The sequence below is a fragment of the Somniosus microcephalus genome, chromosome 21 (assembly GCF_052327205.1).
Source record: "Somniosus microcephalus isolate GS21.2 chromosome 21, FLI_Smic_1.0, whole genome shotgun sequence".
Lineage (NCBI taxonomy): Eukaryota > Metazoa > Chordata > Chondrichthyes > Squaliformes > Somniosidae > Somniosus > Somniosus microcephalus.
In genome coordinates, this window is record NC_141007.1 from 71,854,944 (window position 1) to 71,873,015 (window position 18,072).

At 49.3% G+C, this 18,072-nt stretch overlaps 2 protein-coding genes across 4 annotated transcripts in view; one reads left to right on the forward strand and one right to left on the reverse strand.

The window, feature by feature from the left end:
- The window catches only part of LOC147102949 (protein kinase C alpha type), a 502,947-nt gene that overhangs the window by 158,097 nt on the left and 326,778 nt on the right, over positions 1 to 18,072 (reverse strand). The window lies entirely within an intron of this gene.
- LOC147102950 (uncharacterized) lies at positions 4,810 to 7,775 on the forward strand. The gene is made up of 3 exons (XM_085964071.1): positions 4,810 to 4,815; positions 6,116 to 6,299; positions 6,459 to 7,775. Exons 1-3 carry the CDS (start codon positions 4,810 to 4,812, stop codon positions 7,475 to 7,477), a joined length of 1,209 nt encoding a protein of 402 aa, XP_085820197.1. The 3' UTR covers positions 7,478 to 7,775.

Below are 18,072 nucleotides of genomic sequence, written 5' to 3' on the forward strand. Positions count from 1 at the left end.
AGATTACAGGAATATTCCGTGGGATTTTTCCAAGCTTTAAAATGACTCTGTGTGCTACAACATCTACAAACTACCAGCGACATACTCATGGATCAGCTCCCATCCGTCAGAGCTATAAATCCAGCAATGTTCTCAAAGCTCCTGCGTCTTCCTGAAAAGAAAGATCCTCAGCTGTTGTACTGTATGGGCAGAAACTCCTTCACCCCTTTCAGATCCTGCTCAGTCGCAGTACAAATGATGGCCACTTGAGGGAGCTGAAGGACCACTCCAGTCTCTGAGACTCTGCACAGTACCTGCTGAATAAGGTTCTTGGTGCAGTTGGCGATATTTTTGACCTGTTCAGACAGTGTGCAGGTGGGAAGCCTGCTCGACATTCCCAATCTGGGCCACGCCATCGAGGGGCGAGTACGGAGATCAGGCCTTGATGTGTTTCAGCAACACGCAGAACTCAGTCTTCACACTAAAATAAAAGCAAAATACTGCGGATGCTGGAAATCTGAAATGAAAGCAGAGAATGCTGGAAACACTCAGGAGGTCAGGCAGCATCTGTGGAGAGAGAAACATAGGGTTAACATCTTAGGTCGATGACCTTTCATCATCCAGTTCTGACAAATGGTCAGTGACCTGAAATGTTAACTCTGTTTCTCTCTCCACAAATGCTGCCTGACCCTCTGAGTGTTTCCAGCATTTTGTGTTATTATTTCAGTCTTCATGCTGCTCTGTTCTCATGTGTGAGCATTTCCCGGCAGCTGATCGGCAGTGACAGAGAGCAGTGTGTGACCATCCCTAACCAGGGATCGATGGAGAAAGGCATGGGGAGTGGGGGAGGAGGGTGTTAGCTGATGGTACACGTGCGATTGTGTAGCTTAGACTGCCTTCTCCACACAGAACAGGGAGTTTGCAGGAGCGTGCAAAAACAAATTTGAAGATGATTATTACAGCTGTGTACTAGCCGTAGAGATCACAGCACAGGAGGAGGCCATTTGGAGCTGTCTCCTCCAATCGTATCTCCCTGCCCTTTCCCCGTATCCATTATATTCGTCCTTTTCAAAACCCTATCCAATTCCCTTTTAACTGATGTTATCATCTCTGCCTCGACAACCTCTTGTGGTGAAGTGTTCCATGTCCTAAGACCCCCTTCTGTGTGAAAAACCATTTCTCCTAACTTCCCTCTTCATTCCGCTAGGGATAATCCTGAGCCTTGGCCTCCTTGTTACTGATTCACCAACCACTGGATACAACCTTTCACTGCTGGCCCTCTCAAAACCTCTGGAAATCTCCGATCGAGCACTGCTCAACCTTCTCTGTGCCAGTTTAAAACAAAATGTCTAATTTCTCGAGCCATAGCTATCGCTTCTCATCCCTGGTGTTATTCTACAACAACAACCTGCATTTATAATGTAGTAAAACATCCTACGGCGATTCACAGGAGAGTTATCAAACCAAAATTGACACTGAACCACATAAGGAGATATTAGGACAGGTGACCAAAAGCTTGGTTGAAGAGGTAGGTTTTAAGGAGCGTCTTAAAGGAGGAACGAGAGGTAGAGATGTTTAGGGAGGGACTTCCAGAGTTTAGAGCCTAGTGATCTTCGTCACGCCAACAGCGCAGAATCTTCGAGGTGTCAGCAGCTGCCGCTCTTTCAAAACCAGCTTTTCTTCTGAGGCTAGGGGAGGTTCTCATTCAAAAAACCCACTGTGATTGTTAAAATAATGTCCGCAGTGATGAAGCAAAACCGGTCACTGCTCCTTGTGGGATCTTACTGTATTTATCTATGTTACATCAGCACCTGCTAGTGTAATTCATTGTACAGGAAACTTTCTGATATCCGGCACTGACTGGACCGAGCTGGTGCCGTAACATCAAAAGTGCCGGACATACCAGAGTTAATGTTTAAACATACGAAACTGAGAAGCTCTGTGTGAATCAACAAACCCTGTTGCTTAGCAACAGCTTCAAAACAGTCGGCTGCAGCTGCAAGCGTCTGTAGCTGAAGCTGTTGCTATAGCTACAGACCTTGCAGTGCTTGACTGGGAAAAAAAAGCAACCAGAACTAAAAAAACATATAGAAAATGGCTCCTGATTTTTTCCGTTAGATCGAGTATTCCGGACATATAACCTCCAGATAAACCAAAGTTTCCTGTATGTGAAATGCTTTGAGATGTTTCTGGCTGCTATATAAATGAGAGCTGGAGGCACACACAGTAGATCCGTCAGCATCCGTGAAAAGCAAAGACAGAATCATGTTTCAGGCAGGGCCCTTGTTCAGGGCGCGTGTTTTCCTGCCTTTTCTCTGCAGAGATGACCTCTGACCTGCTGTGTGTTGCTGGCATTTTCTGTCTTTTGCCTCAGATTTGTACTATTTTGCTTTTTTTTTATCAATACAAGGAGGCTGAAATTTCTCCAGGGGAGCTGGCGGTCTACCACTGTAACCTCTGATCCCGGAACACAGGGGGGTCAGCCGTTTCGGGGGATTGGGGGGGGTTCCTGGTTACCTCACGAGGGATGGACCTTCTGCCTGCCCAAGGCAGACGTTGTCTGGGGGTCGGAGCCGAGGGGTGGTGGGAGAAGACTCCTTACCCCAGGACGTCCCACTGCAGGGGCTCAGTCCGCCTGCCGTGAGGCGTAGGGGTATCGGGCTCCACTCGGGCAGGCGAGTAGGAGGCTAGTCCTGCAGGGAACGGTAGTTAGGGACACATTCCCCCCTCGGTGTGCTGAATGGCACAGTGCTCAGCACTCCAGCAACCCATACGATCAGCTTCAAAGAAGCCGATGCCGCGCCCAAGCAGGGAGAGGAAGCTGCAAAAATACACAGAGAGATAGAGCTGAACAAGACATAAGAGGAAGTCGATGGTTTTGCTTTAACAACCTCAAAGAGGCTGACAATGGTTGATATCTGGGTTCCTTGTGTGCCGGGATTTCCCCAAGCAAGTGCACCACACAGAGCTGATAACATCAGCGGACATGAAGCTGATGGGTTGATCGTGCCAGTAGCCGTTTGCAAGGCTGTGTTTTATTTCTGTATTGCGTGTCCTGTGACTTGAGAATCCTCAGCTGTGTGAAAGTAACTTTGCTTGTTGCGTTACACCTTCCTAACGTCCCCTGGCGAAACACATGCCCATAAACCGCTTGACGATCACCTAGAATCCCACAGCACAGAAGGAGGCCATTCGGCCCATCATGCCCGTGCCGGCTTTTTGAAAGAGTTATTCAATTAATCCCACAGCCCCTGTCCGTTCCCCATAGCCGAACAACTTACTGGAAAATCAGGGATGTCAACCCACAATTTCCCACCCGCTAAATGAATGGATGGAAAATTGTGAGCTGCATGCACGATTTTCCAATATACACTCCCGATGGACAAGGCACCACAATGGGAGTAAATAAACTGAAAATGTATTTTTATTTCTTACTTGCTGATTTGTCCTGTTTGAATTGTGTGATCTTGTAGAGTTTGGAAGGGGTTATTCTTAGCGCTGTTGCCTCACTAGTGATGTTAACCTTGACTCAGTGGGTAGCACTCTCGCCTCTAGGTCAGAAGGTTCAAGTCCCACTCCAGAGATTCGAGCACATAATCGAGGCTGACACTCCAGTGCAGTACTGAGGGAGTGCTGCACTGTCAGAGGTGCTGTCTTTCGCATGAGACGTTAAACTGAGGCCCCGCCTGCTCTCTCAGGCAGACATGTAAGGTCCCATGGCACTATTCGAAGTAGAGCAGGGGAGTTCGCCTGGTGTCCTGGCCAATATTTATCCTTGCGCCAACATCAGTAAAACAGATGATCTGGACATGTATCTCATTGCTGTTTGTGGGGCCTTGCTGTGTGCAAATTGACCGGCAGGTTCCTTACATTAACATTGGTTCGCTGGTTGTGTAGCACTTTGGAACATCCTGAGGCCATGAAAGGCACTATATAAATACAAGTTCTTTCGGTCTTTAAAGCCTAAAGCAGGAATTGTTCATGTTGCAGCTTGAGATATATGCAAATTATTGAAGACATGGGTTTAAACATTATATGTACACCGCACAGAGACAAAAAGCTCGGACGCTCCTCACTTAAAGTATAAAAACACAATAACTGGCTTTTATAAAGCACCTTTCACAACCTTAGGACGTCCCAAAGCGATTTCCAGCCACTGTTGTAATGTAGGAAATGAAGGGAGGATTAGAGGAGAGAAAAGGAGGGAAATTGGAAAACAAATATCTAATAAAAAAGGGGGGAAAAGGAAACCAGTTAACCTGGATCACAGTGAGATAAAAATAACTGATGGGAATGTACACTGTTGAATAGCAAGCTAGGAGCTGGCAGCATTCCCAGCAATTCAGCCACTATCTGTTCTACAGAATTCCAAGTACTCGCTAAATATGTCAAAGGAGAAGTAATGAAAATTGGAAAACTTGGCAAGTCAGGAACACTGAGGGATTTGCTATTATACAAAGTGTCTCATGTGAATCGCAATAGGTTTAAAAAATAACTAAAAGGGAAAGTTAAAGATGGAAACTGCCCCCAGTCAAATACGGCATCAGGATAGAACACGAGTTGCATTCTGTTTTAGAAAAATCGCAGGCTACAAATTATGTGGAATTCTCAGCTGGTTATTAAAGAAAAACAAGAGCAGATCCTGTTTCTGTTCATTGTATTTGAACTGTGGCGCAGTTAATTTCCTCACATTGCAGTGGGAGTTACTCCAAAATAACTCCCAACTTGGAAACAGATATGCCAAACATTCCGATACATTGTGTATGAATGGATCATAGGGTAGAAAATTCCAGTGTAGTTCATATATGAACATTAACCTGCTCGTACTAGATGCTGGTATGTTGTTCTTAATTGAGCGTTTATTAATGCCGCCGTAGAAATAGGACGCAGGAGTGTCACAAGAGTGCGTTAACCATCAGTAGTGAACTTTGCCACTTGCCTTGAAATTTCTACTTCTACATGTGTTGTTACGTAGATGCATTGTAACACCTAAATCTGGGGGAGACAGTCTGTGCTGGGACACCATTAGGTGGGGACACTCGGTGCTGGAACGCCTTCAAAAAGGAATTGGATAGTTGCTTGAACAAGAGGAATATTAAAAGGTAAAGGGAGTGAGCTAAAGTGAGGGATTAGACTAAATGGCTCATATGGAGAAAATCACCAGGGCTGAATGGCCTGTTTCTGTGCTGGAACATCTTATGGTTCTATTAATCTTGTTTTCCCTGAGATTAGTTTTACAGCCATTGGCACAGTTTAAGTTGCAGGTCTCCATATCTGCATTTATTCATTTCATATTCAGTGGCAATTAATGTCACTGACTCAGTCTATGGCCTAGAAATTCAGTTTGCACAGTTTTGGGGCGCTAAAGTTGGGCGTTCGGTAAATTTAGCGCCCGCCGGAAACTGCAGGCAACCGCGCCGAAATTCAGTGGATTTGGCCAAGAGTTTTGGCGAGCGCTGAAACCGGCGTTGCAATGCTCGGTTCCGGTGCTAAACCGGCGCTGCGGCCTGATAACGCCGATGCCGGGCGCAGCGCAGGTGCGGTCATGTGTTGCTTGACAGCAGACACCCTGACGCCGGCCTGCTCTTAAAGGGGGAAGGGTCAACTTTGACTGCTGCCACGCCCTGCACACTGGAGCCCTGCTGCTAGGCCTCAACAGTGCTGGTGGGACAAAATAGCGCCAGGACAGATGGAGATGGCCCGTGAAAGAGCCCAGCGCTTCTCAGACCATGCACTGAGGGTGCTGATTGATGCTGTCCAGGAGAGAAGACCCATCTTTTGCCCGGACAATGGCAGAAAGGCTCCCAGGAGAGAGTTCAGGAAAGCCTGGAGGAGCATCGCACGCAGGGTCTCCTCAAACTCAGATGTGCCCAGGACTGCGGACCAGTGCCGCAAAAAGTTCAATGACCTCTGTCGGCTGGTGAAGGTGAGTACCCTTTCCACTGTCCTCCTCATCCTTGCATGTGAGCCTCACACTATGGGCAAAGGGACCTCAAAGGCATAATGGGCAGCCCTCCTCACGCAGCAATGCCACTGGCATGATCATCAACAGCACTTTCTGCACTGACCACACTGGCCAGGCTATTCCACCATGGGAGGCAGTACACACAGCAACAGGGCACCACACTGTACTTAGAGTCCGTCCTTTCTCTTGCAGGCCAAGCTGGCAAGAAATGCGCGCAGCCGGGTGGAGACCGGTGGTGGACGGCCCCACTACCAGGCTCTAAGTGCTCTGGAGGAGAGCGTCGCTGGACTCCTGCGTCCCCGGGTGACTGGCCCTGTAGCCATCGGGGATGCGGACCCTGTGCTGGGAGCCACTGGTAAGGAGATGACCGCTTGCAGCTCTCTCGTTGCCCTAGTGCTTCCGATCTAAATCCTTTCCCACTGACAGACAAATGCGCATAATGCCACCGCTCAGGCGTCCCTCGCTGACGCCCTGTCCTCACTTTAAAGCTACTCTTGTGCCTTCCTGCTTTCAGCTGCTGAGGAGGAGGTGGTCCCTGAGGCGCCGGGTGCCAGGCCCTTGGAGGAGGAGGACGTCCAGGACGAGGAGGAAGCCGGCCCATCGGGCGAGCCCTCAGCCGTGCCAGGGGATGGCAATGAAGGGGGGACGTCTGGCATGCAGGAGAGCCAGGGGGAGGTGTTGCAGGGGAGGGCAGATCCTGCTTGCAGTGGGGTCCAGGCAGGCGGCAGGGGTCGGCCAGCTCGGCCGGCTTCTCCCCAGCTGCAGAGTCCTCTCTCCAGTCCGGAGAGTGGCCTCGGCCAGGAGGTGCGCCTCCTGCAAGAGATCTCGGTGGCGTCTGACCGGCGCCACCATGAGTTCATGGGGGTTGTGCAGCAGATGCCGCACGCCATCGAGCCCCTGGCTCAGAGTGTGGCAGCATTCGGGCAATCACAGGCCAGGGGGGTGGAGCAACTGGCCGCAGCGCACGCCAGGGGGGTCGAACTACTCGCGGCACTGCAGGAGGAGAGTCGCCAGAGAGGTGGTTCCTTCGACACACTGTCACAGCAGCTGGAGGCACATACCCGGGCAGTGCGGTCACTGACTTCTGCCACACTCGCTTTGACGCAGAGGCGTCGCACCCGCACCCGCCGCCCTGCTGCAACACAGCGGGCTGGCCTCCAGCACATAGCTGCGCCAGCTGAACTGCCAGGCCGGACGACTGCCACTGTGTCTGCTGAGCCTCGCGCGCCTGGCAGCAGCCAGCTTGCCCCCCTTGGAGCATCCGACACTGCCACTCCCCCAGCCAGGGTGCGAGGAGCTGCTGCTGCCACTGATGCTGGCCAGCCACAGCCGAACCAGTCAGCAGCCGGCCCCTCCCGGGACGTGCGTCGTGTTGGCCGACCCCCAAGGGCATCTGTCGCGACGCATGGGGGCCCTCATGAGCCTTCCCCCAGCCTTGAGGCCGCCACAGGGCCCACGTTGAGGCGGAGCAGCAGGCTGGGCAGGGGCCGGGGAAGGCTCTCTAAGGACTCGCCCTCTCGGCACAGCCGCTAGAGTGTGGTCTCTGCGGCATTGTATATATGGGGGGGATTGTGTTTTGGGGGCTGATTTTTGTGGATGGCCGAAATTGAAGGCATTTTTTGTTTTTATGGGGGTCTTTCTGTTGGCGAGGGGGGCCCTTTTTTTGTTACGGCCAATGTTGAAGGCCATGTGGATGGCCAACTTTTGTTAGTCCTCCCCAGGTTGGGGGAGTGACATATGTTTGTGACTGTTTTTTGGGTGTGTTCTGTGTTTTTGAGTTTCATGTGGGAAGGGGCCTCAGTTCGTTAAATAAAGGTTTTTATTTATTCAGCTTGTCCAGGTGTCATGTTTCAAGTGTTTGCTGCGTTAACCGGCTGACGGCTTCCGGAGCGGCTGCCTTCAGGTGCGCTCATTCCCACAGGCCATTCCCTCACAGCGGGCCTAGAAGTGTCGAGCAATAAGCCCCCGGCGTACGGCCCTTGGGCCTTCTGGCCCCCTCCTGGCCTGCTCCTCCTCCTCCTCCCCCTCCTCCTCCTGATGGTCCTCCTGCTCGTCCTCCTCAGGTGGTGGTGCAATGTCAGGTGGCAGTGCCTGCGTCCGGCGGATAGCCAGGTTGTGCAGCATGCAGCACACGACGACGAACTGGGACACTCTATCCGGCGAATACTGTAGAGAGCCGCCGGAGCGATCCAGGCAGCGGAAGCATTGCTTGAGGACGCCTATGGTTTGCTCTATGACGTTCCTTGTTGCTTGATGGCTTTCGTTGTATGAGTCCTCCGCTGGGGTCCTGGGCGCGCGGAGCGGGGTCATGAGCCATGTGCACAAAGGGTAGCCCTTGTCCCCGATAAGCCATCCCCTTGGTGGAGGCTGTGCCTGGAACATGTCAGCCACAGTAGTCTGGCGCAGGATAAAAGCATCGTGGCTGCTTCCTGGGAAGCAGGCATTTACAGCTAGGATGCGCTGCCTGTGGTCACACACCAGCTGCACATTGAGGGAATGGTAGCCCTTGCGGTTGCGGTAAACCTCGGGATTGTCTATAGGTGCCCGCATAGCCACATGCGTGCAGTCAATGGCGCCCTGCACCATGGGGAAGCCCGCGATCCTGCCAAATCCCACTGCACGCTGCTGCTGCCTCTGTTGGGTCATGGGGAAGGAGATGAACTGGTGTCTCCTCGCGAACAGTGCATCGGTGACCTGCCGGATGCAGTGATGTGCGGCGAACTGGGAGATGTTCGCGATGTCCCCAGCAGCGGCTTGGAACGAGCCGCTTGCATAAAAGCTGAGAGCCACCGTGACCTTCACTTCCACCGAGAGAGACGTCCTGGACATGAGCTGTGGCTGCAAATCTGCGTGAAGCAGCTGGCAGATCTCTCCAACCACCTCCCTTCTGAAGCGCAGCCTCTTTACACAAAGTGCCGCAGACATGGTGACATAGGACACCTGCTGCCGGTATTGCCTGGGTGCGTAAGGCCTACGTTGGCGACGCCTGATGGCCCTTCTGTGTCTACGCATGGCTGCCTGTCTCTCACAGCATCTGCGAGCCCTCCGCACATAATGCTGCAACTCAATGTTGGCCCCCCATGCAGCCCCCATAATCAAGGTCGCAACAGTGAAATCAGCAAGAGTCAAATGTCAAAGCACTGGCCAGAAGCCAAAAAGACCTCTCCTATCTTGTCCCAAATCTGGAATCTCTGTCCCTTGGTCTCTGTGTAGAAATCCAAAGCAGTGAAGTCATTGCAGCAAAATGGCTGGGCTTTATAGGTCAGTGGAGGTGCCCTTTAATTTGCGCTGCCCGAGGCCCACAGGGCCTCTGCAACGTTCCATTTTACAATTCCTAATAGCGCCACGCCCACATTGGGCGGGCGCCACTCAATTTCCGGTTTGGGGCGCTAAAACAGCGTTGTGCGAGGATATGACGTCATAAGCTGCGCGCGCACCCGAGCGGGCGCTAACACTTTGCGCCGGCGCAAAATCTCAAATGAATTTGGGCGTCGGCGCAGATCGGTCTGCATTCCGGCGCTAAGGCTTTATCGACGGAAATATAGCCCTTTTTTGGCGTTAGCGCCTGGCGCAGCCAACTGAATTTCTAGGCCTATGTGTTCAAGGTGTGCGCGATATGTATCAATTTTGCCCTGTGGTGCAGATATATTGAATAATGATCTCTGGTCCACATAGCATTGGAGAAGGAGACCTGATTGGTGGGAGGTAGCACCTTCCTGATGGGACATGAAACTGAGGTCCTTGTCTGCTGGGTCAGTTGGGCAATAAATATCCCATGGCCCGGTTCAAAGAAAAGCTCAGCATTCTCCTATGTCCTGGCCAACAGTCTTCGCTCAACCGGAAACAAAATCTCTCTGCTGCTTGTAGGATTCATATAAAGTTGCCAGAAAAAGTAGCAAGCCTGAGGATTGGGAGCAGTTTAGAGTTCAGCAAAAAAGGACCAAGAGATTGATTCAGAGGGGGAAAATAGAATATGAGAGTAACCTTGCAAGGAACATAAAAGCGGATTGTAAAAGCTTCTACAAGTATGTAAAAAGAGAAAGATTAGAGAAGACAAATGTAGGTCCCTTACAGTCAGAAACGGGAGAATTTATAATGGGGAACAAGGAAATGGCAGAGCAATTAAACAAATACTTTGGTTCTGTCTTCACAGAAGAGGACACAAATAACTTCCTAGAAATGCTAGGGAACCAAGGGTCTAGTGAGAAGGAGGAATTAAAGGAAATTAGTATTAGTAAAAAAAAGTGCTGGAGAAATTAATGGGACTGAAAGCCAATAAATCCCCAGGGCCTGATAATCTGCATCCCAGAGTACTAAAAGAGGTAGCCATGGAAATAGTGGATGCATTGGTTGTCATCTTCCAAAATTTTATAGATTATGGAACAGTTCCTGCAGATTGGAGGGTGGCAAATGTAACCCCACTATTTAAAAAAGGAGGGAGAGAGAAAACAGGGAACTACAGACCGGTTAGCCTAACATCAGTAGTAGGGAAAATGCTAGAGTCTATTACAAAGGATGTGATAACAGGACACTTAGAAAATATCAACGGGAATAGAAAAGTCAACATGGATTTATGAAAGGGAAATTGTGTTTGACAAACCGACTGGAGTTTTTTGAGGACGTAACTGGTAGAACAGATAAGGGAGAACCAGTGGATGTGGTGTATTTGGATTTTCAGAAGGCCTTTGATAAAGTCCCACATAAGAGGTTAGTGTGCAAAATTAAAGCACATGGGATTGGAGGTAATATACTGGCATGGATTGAAAATTGGTTAACAGACAGAAAACAGAGAGTAGGAATAAATGGGTCTTTTTCGAGGTGGCAGGCGGTGACTAGTGGGGTACCGCAGGGATCGGTGCTTGGGCCCCAGCTATTCACAATATATATCAATGATTTGGATGAGGGAACCAAATGTAATATTTCCAAGTTTGCTAACGACACAAAATGAGGTGGGATTGTGAGTTGTGAGGAGGATGCAAAGAGGCTTCAATGCGATTTAGACAAGTTGAGTGAGTGGGCAAATATATGGCAGATGCAGTATAACATGGATAAATGTGAAGTTATCCACTTCGGTAGGAAAAACAGAAAGGCAGAGTATTATTTAAATGCTGATAGATTGGGAAATGTTGATGTACAAAGGGACCTGGGTGTCCTTGTACACCAGTCACTGAAAGCAAACATGCAGGTGCAGCAAGCAGTTAGGAAGGCAAATGGTATGTTGGCCTTCATTGCAAGAGGATTTGAGTACAGGAGCAAGGATGTCTTACTACAGTTATACAGGGCCTTGGTGAGACCACACTTGGAGTAGTGTGTGCAGTTTTGGTCTCCTTACCTAAGAAAGGATATACTTGCCGTAGAGGGAGTGCAGCGAAGGTTCACCAGACTGATTCCTGGGATGGCAGGACTGTCGTATGAGGAGAGATTGGGTCGACTAGGCCTGTATTCACTAGAGTTTAGAAGAATGAGAGGGGATCTCATTGAAACGTATAAAATTCTGACAGGGCGAGACAGACTGGATGCAGGGAGGATGTTTCCCCTGGCTGGGGGGGTCTAGAACGAGGGGTCACAGTCTCAGGATACGGGGTAGGACATTTAGGACTGAGATGAGGAGAAATTTCTTCACTCAGAAGGTGGTGAACCTGTGGAATTCTCTACCACAGAAGGCTGTGGAGGCCAAGTCACTGAATATATTTAAGAAGGAGATAGATAGATTTCTAGACACAAAAGGCATCAAGGGAATGGGGAGAGAGCGGGAATATGGTATTGATATAGAGGATCAGCCATGATCATATTGAATGGCAGAGCAGGCTCGAATGGCCGACTCCTGCTCCTATTTTTCTATGTTTCTAAGATGTTGGCATATCTACTGACAACTGTCGCTGCATTTCAAACGGTAATTCAGTAAAGCATTCCAACCTGACATGGCACTATATAAATGTGAGGATTATCTTCAAATCTTTTGGCTGTTCAATCTTTCATTGGAGAGGGAAGGAGGTCCTTTACCACCTGGGGTAGCAACTCACTGTCTCTACTATCACCTTTTTACTATTACAACAACAATAACTTGCATTTTTACAGCGCCTTTAGCATAGTAAAGCATCCCAAGGCACTTCACAGGAGCGTTATCAGACAAAATTTGACACCGAGCCACATGAGGAGATATTAGGACAGGTGACCAAAAGCTTGGTCAATGAGGTTATTTTTAAAGGAACGTCTTAAAGGAGGAGAGGGAGGCGGAGAAGTTTAGGGAGGGTTTTCCAGAGCTTAGAGCCTAGGCAACTAAAGGCACAGCCGCCAATGGTGGCGTGATTAAAATCGGGCATGGGCAAAAGGCCAGAATTGGAAGAGCACAGAGATCTCGGAGGGTTGTAGGGCTGGAGGAGGTTACAGAGATAGGGAGGGGCGAGGCCATGGACGGATTTGAACACAAGGATGAGAATTTTAAAAGCGAGGCGGGAATATCTACAGCGGCTCAAACATCAGCAGCAGTGCTGTAGTATAAATAAGGCAATGTAACAACCTCCAGAGGAGCAGCGAACCAGCTTAAGGTATGACCTAAATTGGTTCCTCCAGAGGAGCAGTGCTCCAAGCAAATGTCAGTGTTGTGACAGGCAGCCCAGGGCTCTGCACCTATCTACAGCCTGGCAGCGCAGGTCTCGGCTTGCTGTTCTGGACATTAGCGGACAGTCAAAGTTTGCAGCTTCCAAAAAGCTGTGCATCGATTTCCAGGTTTCTCCTGGGGCTATGGAATCAGTCCTGTGATGGGGTGAGTCCTGCAGTTCATGTGACATAATCGGGTTTGAACCTCCCAACCCACCCCCACCCAATTGGCCCGGCTCACAGAGGGATGGATATTGGTCAATAGGAGGAGACTGTTGTTCCCATGAACCCTCTCCCGGGAAGAGTGAGGACCTTCAGAGGAGATGGGGAGAAAAGCGGGTCTTAGCATCTTAGTCTTGGCTCAGATTCAGAGGCTGTGAGCTCAAGTCCCACTCCCGAGACTCGACACTCCAGCGCAGTACTGAGGGAACGCTGCGCTGTCTGTTGGATGAGATGTTAAACTGAGATCCCGTTTGTCTTCTTAGTTGGGCATAAAAGATCCCATAGCACTATTTTGAAGAAGAGCAGGGGAGTTCTCCCCGGTGTCCTGGCCAATATTTATCCCTCAATCAACATCAGTAAACAGATGATCTGGTCATTTATTGCTTGCTGTGTGGAAATCAGCTGCTGCCTCACTTCCTACATTACATCAGTGACTACACTTCAAAAAAGTACCTCATTGGCTGTAAAGCGCTTTGGGACGTCCCGAGGTCATTAACGGCGCTACATAAATGCAAGTTCTTTCTTTCCATCCATCGTACCTGAAGTGATGATCAGAGAGAATAAGTGTAATGTTTTGGAGGTGAGAGAGTGTGGGAAAGGATCAATATCAGTCCTGACAATACACAAAAGTAATGGGAAGATCAGTCTCAAATGATTCGCCCCTTTGACCTTCTCTTATTGCGTTAAATATCCATTCACTTCCCATTAGCAAGTGTAATCTTGCGACTCAGTTGGAACCTTGATGCAATTATTGGCCGTTAGCAGCATTCGCTGCTGTCAGGTTCCTGACTTCAGGGGAAACAATGACCTCAGAATGAAGATGAAAATTGAAGGAAAAGTTAGAGACTTTGTGAATAACTGTTTAGCAATTCTGTGGCTGGGGAAGGAACTGCTGTGCGACCTTGACAGCAAGTGCTCATAGCACGATGAGCTGTTAGGATTTACATCGTTGTCAAACGTTTCTTCACAGTAAAGGGCTTCTGTCAGATAGCAAGCAGCCCTAACCCTGGGGTTTAGCATTGCCTGTCTGAGCCACGTGGTGTGTGTTAATCAAAAGCAAATCCTCCTTGCGATCATACGGATTCAACCTCTGGATCTGCTGCTACAGCAGGCCTCAATATTGTGGATTTAGTTCATATAGACTGTTTGAAACTGCAAGGGGTTAGGAGGAGGCCATTTGGACCAGTGAACCTTGCCCTGGTCCATGTAGCTGGTTCATTGATCCTCTGGAGGTCACCGTGTTGTCTTATTTATGTTATTCTGCCAATGAAGTTGGGGCTGGTGTTATATTGGGTTTAATTGGGGTACCGGGGCTGCTGGCTCCTCCCATTCGGGTCCTGTGCTATTGGCAACAATCTCAAAGTATACTTGCTGGGTTTGAGAAGGCCACTTTCCCCAGTACCCCAATATAGAAACGACTTAACCCCCCCCCCCCCAGCCTCGCATCCAACTGTGAATTGAAAACAAATAAACTTTGAAGGGTAAAGGATCATTTTGCCGCTCCCAGTGTAGAGTTTCACCTGCTAGGAGCACCTCTCCCCTCCTAGCGTTTCCCATCCATTAATTTTAATGGATATAAAACCGTGGGGGCAGGGGAGGCTCGTGGCTGAATTCCCGACGCTCCAGGCAGCTGAAACTCTGCGCTGGGATCGCTGCCGATGGATTTCCTTTTGCATCTCCTGTCCCTCGCTTGACAGACTATTCCAAACATTTCTCACCCTTTGAGCGAATAAGCTTCTGGTATCTGATCTAAAGTTACTTTTCACTCGTTTATATCACTAGATCAATATAGATCAGGAAGACCAATCAGACCACCTCAGCTCATCCGTCCAGTTCCCGCTCCCCGCAACCTGCCCCGGCCACTGTCCCCATCACATCACATCATTCAACTGCTTAGAAAATGATCCCAGGGTTTGTACATCCACTGCCCTACCTAGAGTTCCATCCCAAGTGTTGATCAGTCTTTGTGTGAGCTTGTCTTAACACATCAGTCTTTAAGTTTGCTTTTTCCTAGTTTGAACCTGTGTCCCCTTATCTGACTGTTTGAAGTAATGTTCTGGATTGTTTTGTACTGTCTTTGTGGCTCAGTTGGTAGCACTCTCGCCTCTAAGCCAGGGACTTGAGCACATAATCTAGGCCGACACGTCAGTGCAGTGCTGAGGGAGTGCTGCACTGTTGGAGCTGCCGTCTTTCAGATGAGATGTTAAACCGAGGCCCCATCTGCCCTCTAAAAGATCTTATGGCAACTATTCTGAAGAGGAGCAGGGGAGTCCTGGGCCAATATTTAACTCTCAACCAACGTCACTAAAACAGATTATCTGGTCATTATCACAATGCTGTTTGTGGGAGCTTGCTGTGTGCAAATTGGCTGCTGCGTTTCCTACATTACAACAGTGACTACACTTCAAAAGTACTTCATTGGCTGTAAAGCATTTGGGACGTCCTGAGGTCATGAAGGTGCTGTATAAATACAAGTTCATTATTTACATATCCCCCCTATACAATCACCCCTTTGTTATCTTCAGTACAAAGAAAGAACAAACTTGCTTTTATACGCCCATGTAATTCTAGGCAAGTCCCTGCCAAGGGGAGTGGGGCTGCTCTGGGACTGCACCCCAGGCCTAGCAAATGGCCGGACTACTGTGATTGACAGGGCCCTCGACCGTGTCCGTTCTATCTCCCGCACTTCTGCCCTCACCCCTGCCCCTCCCTCCCAGAACCACGATAGAGTTCCCCGTGTCCTCACCTTTCACCCCACCAGCCTCCACATTCAACGGATCATCCTCCGCCATTTCCGCCACCTCCAGCGTGATCCCACCACCAAACACATCTTCCCCTCACCTCCCCTTTCAGCATTCCGAAGGGACCGTTCCCTCCGCGACACCCTGGTCCACTCCTCAATCACCCCCAACACCCCTTCCCCTTCGCCCGGCACCTTCCCGTGCAAGCGCAGGAGATGCAACACCTGCCCTTATACCTCCCCCCTTCCCACTGTCCAGGGCCCCAAACACCCCTTCCAGGTGAAACAGCGATTTACTTGTACTTCTTGCAATCTAGTATACTGTATTCGCTGCTCACGATGCGGTCTCCTCTACATTGGGGAGACCAAACGCAGATTGGGTGACCGCTTTGCGGAACACCTCCGTTCAGTCCGTAAGGGGGACCCCGAGCTTCCGGTCGCCTGTCACTTTAATTCACCGCTCCATTCCCACTCAGACCTCACCGTCCTCGGCCTCTTGCATTGTTCCACGGAAGCTCAGCGTAAGCTCGAGGAACAGCACCTCATCTTTCGATTAGGCACTTTACAGCCTTCTGGAATCAACATAGAATTCAACAATTTCAGATCATAACCTCGGCCCCTATCATATATATATTTTTATCCACACTTTGTTTGTGTCTTTTCTTCTCTCCCACAGGGCAGCTGTCTTCCATTCTGCCAGCGCAATTCACACTTCATCTAGAGCCATCCTTTGTTTCTTAACCTGCCCCATTACCATCTCCTTTTGCCTTGAATATCTCTTAATGTCTCTTAACCTCTCCTGCCTTCTATCCTATCACAGACCTTCCCTTTTGTTCTTTCATCCCCTCCCCCCTTTCCCAGCCCCTACACTTGCTTAAAAATCTGTTCCATTTCCTGCTTTTTTCCAGTTCTGATGAAAGGTCATCGACCTGAAACGTTTCTCTCTTCACAGATGCTGCCTGACCTGAGTTTCTCCAGCATTTTCTGTTTTTGTTTCAGATTTCCAGCATCTACAGTATTTTCTTTTTGGCCCAAGAGACATTGTAGGCTCCTCGCCCTCCAGCACGATGTGCCTGTCAGACGCCCAGAGGAGGCAATATCGGCTCCCTCATTCCCAAATAAAAGTAGCCCTTAAAGGGGCACAGGCTGACCTATGGGTTGAGTTTGTGGCAGAAGGATGTCACTGCTCCTGCTGCTTTTGTTTTCAGACTCCGCAGCGAGATGCAACAAGCCAGCAATACAGAAACCGCCCGTGCACCTTCCTCCATGTGCAATTACCAATTATCTTCTTGCTACACTGCTTGCAAAGAAAAAGCTTAACAGCAGATTTGCAGACTATAATAGAACAGGAAGAACCAGCAACATTCATCTCCAGTGCTAGATGCCTTATCTCCACTCTGGCCACAGAAAGACTTTGTCTGCAATTCAGGCTCTTCATAGAGGCGTTGTTTTGATATCCGATAATTGTTTTAAGTACAATTATGCTGCAAAATGTCATTAAGTTGCCCATCAAGCTAATGCTTAGAAATTAAAGGAATATAAACTCCAGGATCGGGTTTTTGCAAGCATATCTCCATAAACAAATTACACCCCTGTACCAATTTAAAACCTGCCCACCAAATATAACTGCCACCTTTTCAACATTCCCAAGTCTAGGCCCAACAACCTGACATTTCATCACTAAAGCCCCACAATGTTTTCAAAGATTTCTGTTTAGAAGTCCCGCTCACCCATCACCCCTTTTCCTCGCTGACCAATATTGACTCCCACTCCTCCAATCCCTCAAATTTAAAATTCATATCCTTGTGTTGAAATCCCATCATGGTTTGCCTCTCTCTATCTCTGTAACCTCCTGCAGTCTGAAAACCACCCCCCCCGGCCAAACTCTCCATTTCGCTGACTCCAGTTTCTTGTGTCTGTCTCCTCCCTTCGCCTCACCATTGGCGGCCGTGCCTTCAGCCGCCTAGGTCTTAAGCTCTGGAATTCCCTCCTTAAACCCTTCCACCTCACTCTTCTCCTTCTATACCCTCAATTTTTTTCCTTGCAGTCTGTGAAGCACTGTAGAACATTATTTTGCGTTAAAGGCACTGCCTCTGCCTCAGCTCACCTGCTGCTGAAACCCTCATCCATACCTTTGTTACCTCTAGACTCGACCAGTGCTCTCCTGGCCAAACTCAAACTGTCCACCCAATAAACTTGGGCTCGTCCAAAACTCTTACCCGTGTCCTAACTCGCACCAAGTCCCAGTCATCCATCACCCCTGTGCTCGCTGACCTACATTGGCTCCCGGTCCAGCAATGCCTCAATTTTAAAATTTCCATCTTTGTTTTCAAATCTCTTCCCTCCCCCTCCCTATCTCTGTAACCTCCTCCAGCCCTACAACCCTCTGAGATCTCTGCAAAAGAGAGACAGGAAGGAGAATGTACAGTACTGTTCACCACGGTGGGTTACAGGCAGTGATTCAACAGAGGGCATTTGAATGACAAGTGAGAGACAGACAAAGGAAGATGGTGAGGTGAGAGACAGTGAAGGTGGAGTGCTTTGTTAGCTCGGCCCCGGGATTACA